The 8,941-nt window shown below is 41.0% G+C and overlaps 1 protein-coding gene across 1 annotated transcript in view; it reads right to left on the reverse strand.

The window, feature by feature from the left end:
* Dmrt1 (doublesex and mab-3 related transcription factor 1) overlaps window positions 1–8,935 on the reverse strand; it is a 107,195-nt gene extending 98,260 nt beyond the window's left edge. The window contains exons 1-3 of the mRNA XM_033757698.1: window positions 8,555–8,935; window positions 6,217–6,400; window positions 1,039–1,191 (exon numbers count right to left, since the gene is read on the reverse strand). Coding sequence (XP_033613589.1) covers window positions 1,039–1,191; window positions 6,217–6,280 — 217 coding nt within the window. The 5' untranslated portion in view covers window positions 6,281–6,400; window positions 8,555–8,935. The remainder of the gene's footprint in view (window positions 1–1,038; window positions 1,192–6,216; window positions 6,401–8,554) is intronic.
* Between the last annotated feature and the right edge of the window lie 6 nt (window positions 8,936–8,941).

An 8,941-nucleotide genomic window follows, 5' to 3' on the forward strand; every position in this document is an offset into this window, starting at 1 on the left:
AGAAGGAATGAGGAAAAAGAATCTTGCTAAAACAGCAGGTTTGCCAGCATAGATGAATTCAATTCGGTTCAGCAACATTTATTGGTGTTCAATGAATCCAACCTGCTTCAATGAATTAATGTATATCCTATATATTTTAGATAAACCTCAAAAACCCTGAGACTAGAGTTAAGGGGTAGCACAAAAACTGGGAAAAGTATTTTAAGTGTGGAAATCAATACTAAAAGTCATCTGCTAATGTACACTGAATTGAACTGACACTGGATGGCTGAAGCAATAACTAGAAAATCTTGCTGCCAATAAACATCAGAAAATCTCCTATTACTATAACACTGAATCAATACTTTTGTTTGACAACAAACCCGCTGTTCACAGTCTAAGAGTCTCTTACAATGTTTTTGTTCTTGAAAGCATGTTCAGTGGCACTGTAAAATAAGACCGGATTAGCAATTATAAAGTCTGCCTACAGACCTAAGGGACTAGAGTAAACGCAGTTTGAAATGCAATCTGCTCAACAACAGTAATCGATTTTACTTGAATTTTCACACGGGGAGTCAAAAAGTTGTCCTTTGAGTTAAACGTTTTTATCCATTGAAAAATAAGACATCTCAAACTGTCTCAAGAAAAGTATAGATAGGCACTTTCATCACCGTGGCAGCCACAAAAGGGCTACGTGAGGTGGTGCACACGTGTAACCCCAGATACTCAGGAGGCTGAGGCGAGAAGAGAGTAAATTCAAGAAGGCAGCCTGGGTAACTCAGTAAGGGAGGGGGCTATCACTCTGGAGGTGCATGCATGCCTAGCATGTGCAAGGTCCTGGGTTCAAACACCAGCACCACAAAAAAAGAAAAAAGAAGAAGAGGAAGAGTTGAAGGAGGAGAAGAAAGGGGAGTGAGAGGAGAAAAAAAGACAGTGAGTGGAGCGAGAGGGAGGGGGAAGAAGTCGAAGACAAAGGGCAACAACTGCAAAGAGAAATCAGGAACCAGTGAGACAGCAACTAGAGTGACGGGAACCCTCTAGCATCCCTATTCTGCTTACCTTCATGGTAAGACTGAAGCACTCCTCGGGGCTGCGGATGTAGCTCAGGGGCACTGCACCGGCCTGGCAAGCACGAGGTCCTGAGTTCAATCCCCCATGCCAAAATAGCTGTGGGGGGGACTGAGGCACTCCTAGGCTTAGAGTTCAGATCACCTGTCAAAGGTATGGAATTCATTCTAAGGTGTTAGTTCATATCCCTCTTTGCTCCCTTTCTTCCAAAACTCAACCCCTTGATTTGAAAGACTCTGAAGTCTCTACTACCCCAGGAGGCACAAGTTAGACACACAGAGGAAGCAAAAGCTTTGCAGGAAAGCAAAATTTTGGAGGCTACGAGGAGATAGAGAAAGGTAAGAAAGGACACCGGCAAAGATAAAAGGAATTGTCTCAGCACATGCAAGTCTACAAGGGATGCTGAAAGTTGTTGCCGTTTCCTTTGTGCAGTTTTGAAGAAAGCAGAGTAGGCACAAGAGGCTGCTTCCAGTCAAAACGTAGTTAATAAGGGGAAGCCAGGGAGTTATTATTTAATGGAAACAAAATTTCAGTCTGGGAAGTTCAGGAGAAGGATGGCGGCAATAGATGCACCACAATGTGAATGTACTCAACATCACTGAACCTAAAAATGCTAAGAGCCAATCTCAAATTCTGTATATTTTACAATAGAAGTTTTTTTTAAAAAAAAATTAGTTAATGAAACAATAGCGAGGACAAAACGGCACCCACAAGACCCAAAGAGCAGCAGGAGGGTGAAAAGATCCTTAAACCAGCAGATAACCAGGAATACACGGTTCGAGGATTCCGGGAGACAGAGCAGGACACGGAAACTGGCAAGAGTGGCGCTATGGACATTCTGCAAGTTTTCAACATCAGCAAGTGCAAGGCTGCAGCACAGAAGGACAGCACCCAATGTCACCATCGATGAAGTTCTTCAAAGCTGCAACCAGCTGTTGCTGTAAATTCTTAAACCCTGTGAACACTCTCTTTCATGAAGAGAGCAACATGAAGGACAGCTGTCCATTTGTACCCACTCTCAAGTCTTCAGAGAGACTCTGCCCAGGTTTTAGCTGCCTTTAGTGTTTGCCAGAATGACAGCATCTTACCTTTTTAAGAAAAATTTTTAAATCTGAAATTTCTATATTCTTCATACACTGCTGGTGAGAATGTAAAATAGTGCAGCCTCTTTGATTTGTTTGTTTTGTTTGGTTTTTTGGTTTTTTGAGACAGGGTCTCACTAGGTAGGTGAGACTGACCTGGAACTCACTATATAGTCCAGGCTAGTTTCGAACTCACAGCAATCCTCCTGTCTCGGTCTCCTGAGGGCTGGGATTAAAGGCATGTGCCACCACACCTGGCAAGCGCAGCCTCTTTGAAAAACAGTCTGACAGTTTCTCAAAATGTTAAGCACAAAGTTACCACAAGATTCGGCAATTCTACTCCTTGGTATATATCCAAGGATGAAATATATAGATTTCTACAAAAATTGTACACAGATATTCATAGCAGCTTTACTCCTAATGATTAAAAAATGTAAGCACCCCCGATGTCCATCAACTTATGAGCAGAAAAAAAATGTGGCAATAGAGTATTACTTAGTAATAAAAAAAGAGTATGAATAAGATAGCAAACGCATGGTATAACATGGATAAAAGGTCTTACATCTTATTTCATTTATATGAAATGTCTTGAATATATGAACAATCCACAACACAAAAATGTAGACACAGGAAACATCTGTGGATTCCTAGAGGTGGGGTGGGCAGTACATGGGGAAATGGGTACACAGTTTCTTTGTAGAAAAGGAAACAAAAATGTCCCAAAATTAGATTCTGGGGACTGTTGTACAACCTGGGAATTTACTACAAAACAATGAACTGAACACTTCAAACAGATAAATTATATAGTGTGTGGATTATGCCCCAAGCTAAGAATTACACTGAATCTTTAACAATTAAAAAATTCAGGTAAAGTTCAAAAATATACACAATGTACACTGAAGATCAATAACTTTACTCTGCTGTCTGTAAGATGGTTCATGTAGTGTTTCAAAACACAATTTCAAATTTAACCATCATTTATTCATTTACTCAGCAAAAGTTTACTGGCTGTTAACTACAAAGCCCAGACGCTACACTACGCAAGATGAATAAAATGATAAATAAAATGCGACCTATGACCTTTAACATTTTCACAAAGAAGACAAAAGATATAAACCAATCAAATGTTTTTATGTATTTTATATATGCTGCTATAAAACTTACTTGTGACCTTAAACTCTGTTCAAGGTTTTTTTAATGGATCTAGCTAAATTTCATTTACAGCCAAAGATACACTGGGTAAAAGCTACTTTCTCTCAACTGTTATTATAATTACTAAGGAAACATGCTTCCCTACTGGCATGTGCTGGCGCAGTGAATTACTGCTGAAGGGACATGAAGGAGGGGCCTCTGCATAATCAGGCACAAACGGGAGCAACACAACAGGGAAAGGGAGGAATGGGCCCCAAGAGAGGCCCAGACAATAGGAGGTGGCTTGATTGGGGGAGGATGGACGTGCGTGTGCATGGAAGTCCAGGGTGCTCCCGAAGGGAGGGCCCAAGAGAGATAACATTCAGGTCCTCACAAAGGACATGCACGAAGAATGGAATGCTCTACAATGCAGCCCTTCATCTGACAGTTTCGGGACAGAAAAGGAGAAGTGCAGAATTACGCAGACCTCAGCAAACATGCTGGGTAAACCAGTGTGCTACAGAAACACAGGAGACTGAAGGAAAGGTAGAATATAAAATAAAGAGAAGCCCAAATGCCCAGAGAAAGAATGCCTGAGATAATTTTTTAAAAGGTTAGCTGAAAACTTGAAATAAAATAGTATATTTTATGCTCTAATTGCAAAGACAAAACCATGGCAGAAATGCTGAAACTGCTATTAATTCATTAACCTCTTTAGCCAAAGCTGTTCAATTTTTAAGTGCCAAAAAAGTGGCCAGGAGCAAACTATTTGCTAATCAATAGTATACCTACTAACATCCAATCTTTGGTGTAAGAACCGTCAATGAAGCCAGGCATACTGGTACACAACACACCGGCTCTGACAGTCCCCATCCATCCCAGTGCTTGTTCAAGATTTCAAGTAGAGTCCAAGTCATGTCGGCTCCAGAGGCAAATAAAGGTTCTGGCTACATCTGCCTTGACCCTGAACTCTCTCCTGCTGCCCTGTGGCTGCCTTTTGTAGCTTTCCTCCTTGCCACTCTGAAATATCTTGTCAGAACCTCTTTTGTCCAATGAAAACAAACTTTGGAAAATGTTCTAAGTATATACTATGAGCAAACAACTTAAAAAAAAAAAAGAAAGAAAAGTACTGGTTCAAGTCAGGATTTCGCAACTTAATCATGGACCAAAAGCTAGAGTTAAAGCAACAGGCTTTGAATTTCATATCTTCCCAAGCTGGCAACATGCGGTATGAACAGCAGCAAGCTGTAGCTCCCAGTTAGCCATACAATTATGAAGAAAAATAAGCAAACACCACATTACACTGTGCTGTTAAGCTGTGATGTTCAGTATGTTAAGTTCATTAAATGCATATTGAATGAGGAAATTTTCATTGTACTCTGGGTTTATTACTGACATACAATTGAGCAACTTTGGCATAGTGGTTAGGCCCAGCAAAGAAAGTAAATTTGTTGAAAGCTTAGTGAAGTGGTACCACACAGCAAAGTGTTTTTCGTGGAGCTGCAGCAGACTTTAAATACAACCTGTGGATTTTCATATATTAGTGCCCCTTATCCAAAGTTTCACTTTCTGTGGTTTCAGTTACCTGAAGTCAGCCATGGCCTGAAAATATTAAATGGAAAATCACAGAAACAACTGAGCCGTAAGTTTTAAATAACTCATGTTACAGCATGTTATAACTGCCTTACTTTATTATTAGTTAATAATCTCTTTTAGCTGTTAATCTCTTACTGTACTGTACCTAACATAAACTATTGCAGGTATAATAAATAGCAAAGATATAGTATATACACATAGAAAGTTCATAATATTCTTGATTTCAGGCATTCAATATTGTTGTCTTGAGTTCCCCTCTTAATAGGATCTTTCTGTTTGAGCAGGGCATGGTGGCACACTCCTGTAATCCCAGCACTTGGGAGGCTGAGGCAGGAGAATGGTAAGTTTGAGGCCACTCTGAACTACACAGAAAATACCAATTGAGTGTGAACTATATATAGTGAAACTCTGTCTCAAAAAATAAAAATAAGGGCTGGGGATTTAGCTCAGTGGAGCTACTGCCTGCCTCGCAAGTACAAGGTCCTGAGTTTGATTCCCGGGACCAAAACAAAAAAATTTTTTAAAAAAGAGAGAAAGAAAGAAAAGATCATCTTTAGCTATGTGTGGCTGCTGAGCACTGCAAATATGCATAGGGCGTAAAGGAACCAGATTTGTTTGTTTTATTTCATGTAATCCATGTAAACCTAAATAACGACATGCAGCTGAGCACTTCAACAAGGGACAGTAAGCTCCAGACCACTCTGTTTCTTGAGGTACAATCTGGAGATCAGGTAGAGCAGGCACACTGCACCGGAGGCAGATGGATGGATGCACATACTTTCAAGTTCAGACTATTTAGCCAATCACTTACAGGTTAACACGCGCTACTTCTGCTACCCCACAGAGTGACTCTGGGGCACAAAAAATAAACTGGCTCTCAAACAGCCCTCGAAGAGGAAGAGCACTTACTGAGCACCGCAGAGACAATGCAAGCCAGCAGGAAGGATAAACCTTCCATGTTCTTCCAAGCTCATTCAGATTTGACCCCTAGGATTTGGCTGTTTCAGACATTTTCCCCAAAGGAATGCAGTTCTTGTTAGGGAAACAGACTCAGTTCTAGGAAACAAGGGCCCTAGACCCTACCAAGATGACTTCTAAATGAGTGGGTCAAGAAGAAATGTGAAGAATCTCACTCCTGTCTGATATCCTGTGATTCTGACTCTAAACTAATAATCGCTAGGAAAAGGAAAGCTGTTAAACCTTCATTTCTAGAAGTTTCATTTCCCTGTGGGGAAGCCAAGGAGAACCTTTTAGAAGCTCCTTTAAGCTCTCCACATCCTGAGAGTCTCAGGAGGTTCTGAGCCTAGGGGCAGCCCTTCCTCCTCTCAGACCAGCATGATGGAGACCCAGGTCCACGTACCTGAGGCCACAGTAGTAGGGACACTGGCCGGCACAGGCTGAGAGGCGCCGCTGCTCTCCATCATGAGGCATGGGTTGCCACCAGCGTTCTCTCTCTTGACAAGCAGCTCGGTAGCACTGGGCAGTGGAATGGGGTGGCTGATACCCAGTTCCTCCTCCTGCGCCTGCTGCCTTCTCAGAGCCACCTAAAGTACAGAACAGTAAAAAAGCACTGATGGATTAGGAAGAAGATTTGGATCAATCACTCCATTCCACAAACATGTAAAAAGACACTGCCCTGGGAATACCAACCAATAAGGTTAGATTAGATCCTAAGTTCCTTACCATTTAGGAAAAATAAACGAGACAGACAGGCATGCAACTACATGACAAAATTTGATTTTTGCCTTTACAGAGGCACACAGCAACCTTATACAAGAAATTCAGAGGGAAATGTCTTCAAAATGCAAGACACAGCCAGAAGTAGTATTCCAACAGAGCCTTGAAGAATAAAATTGCACAGGCAGTGAGAAAGGGAAACAGCAATCTAGAACAATCTGGAACAGGGTAGGCAGGAAATGCTGGGACTGCTTATGAAACTCTGCAGAACCCTATTTCCCAGGGATAGAAGAGGCATCTAGAAAATCAGTCAGGAAAGGGGTGGAATCTTGTGAAGTCTCTGAGAAGGAAGAAGTTGGAAGTGAGGAAAAAAGGAAAGGGTATGCGTGCTGTGTGGATATTATTTTGGGCAAAAGAAAAGGAAAATCAGAACTAATATAGAGAAGAAACTGACATACCTATGAAACTCTCCATGGTCCTTCTTCAATTTATCATCTTTTGAATAACTGTTGAAAGTTTTTTAAAGGCTTTGAAATTAAGTTTGTGTTTTTGTTTAAAACATGTGACAAGAGACTTTCTACTGAAATTGACTATTCATGACCATTAAATTAGAAAGCGAAGTACTTGTACCTCTGAGACCCAAAAAATAGCCCAGAGGTCATTAAGACTGTAAATTAAAAACACAGCTACAACGCAAAGCTGGGCAACGTGTTGCAGTCTTACAATTCCAACTACTCAGGAGGCTGAGGAAAGAGGATTCCAACTGGGCAAGCAGGGTACACAGTGAGACCTGGTCTCAAAACAGTAAGGGCTGGGGATGTCATCTCATGGCTCTCTGGGTTCAGTTCCCAGTACAGCAGAAAACAAACATAACTACAATCAATATACTGCATAGTCCAAGCTAGATGATTAATTTGGAAATAACTTATACTCAAACCAAAGTCTTCAACTTGGAAAAATAAACCTTAAATAACCAATTATTTAAGGCTAAACTTAAGTTTTGGATCTTATTATTAGCCTACAAGTTTCAGAACACTATCAATGACTTTGAACAAACACAAATTTTCAAAAAACTTACAAACCTCTAAACCATATCAATACACACTTATACCCCAATTCACACAGATCCTACACATCCAAAATGCACCGATTATTCCATAAATTCAGGACATCTTTAAAAAGACCTTCTCGGTCTGTTAAGAATTGTTTTTTGAATAAGAAGGGGGGTGACAACTAATTAAAAATTTTTATTATCATAGATATGATCCATTTCAAGCTACAGTATTTTAGAATGCCTAACAACTGTATGGATTTTTAAAGACTTTAGGGTTACATAAATTTGCTGTGAAGAATCCTCAGGTTTCACATCTAAAAGTAACTGAGGCTTTAAAATTCAGCAAACCACCCCATCAAAACTAGTCCCCCAAATAAAAATTACTCAAAACTAAGGCCCCCGAAGATAAATCTTTTAGTCCCAACTACTCTTCACATGAAATAACTAAGCCAATGACTAAATGTCCATACCTCTTTTTTACTTATAATTTAGAAGCCCTTAAGTTTCTAAAACTAACTGCACTGTGATGTTATTTTAATGTTACACCCAATGTATATCTTTCCACTCACTATAGATAGAGCTAAAAATCTAAGGGGAAAACTATGAAATTTTCAATGACTGTCCTGGCAGTAAGTGAAGCCAAACTATGTCTAATTTAAAGCATATTTTTAGAAATCTGTTGTACACGGAAAGCAGATGATCTTTAACTTTTTGTGAAGTCCCGTTCAACCTTCTCATCTAAATCACTTTCAAAAGAGAATTTTACACGTTCCTAGTCAAAAGTTGCACGTTGTTAGCGAACATTTCTTCCGTATCTTTTCGTTTTCAATAACCTGTCTTTAAAAGATGAAACAACTTTTAGGTGGAAAAGAATGTATATTATTGCCTTCTAAAACTCCCTGGAGGATCCCAACGGCATTATTACCGCGAAGATGCTAAATTACCGCGAAGATGCTAAATTACTAACCTGCTGCTGCCGAAGCTACGTAAAAATGAAAACCACCGACAGAACTTGAAACCCGCACATTTTCCCCCTTCGCATGTTCTTTTAAAACTCTTAAGCATCATTAAAATACAGTCCAAGTCATTTGCGCCCGAACCACTTGGGTCGAGGCTGCAGTTTCCGACGCTAACTTCTCTCGGGTGCTCAAAATGGCTGAGGCGCCGAGGGGGAAAAGCGCGAGGAGCGCGGCGACCGGTACCGGACTCTCCCGGAAGGACCCGAGGCGCTCCGCTCCGGCCACCCCCTTCTCCCGAGCGCGGACGCCCCCAGGTCCTTCCTTTTCCGAGCAGGGACCTCAACTTGTCCGCGGGGTCGAGGACAGCGGGGACCCCAGCACCCGCTCCTGCAGCG

Source organism: Fukomys damarensis, unplaced genomic scaffold (assembly GCF_012274545.1).
Source record: "Fukomys damarensis isolate Sample0158 unplaced genomic scaffold, DMR_v1.0_HiC HiC_scaffold_31, whole genome shotgun sequence".
Lineage (NCBI taxonomy): Eukaryota > Metazoa > Chordata > Mammalia > Rodentia > Bathyergidae > Fukomys > Fukomys damarensis.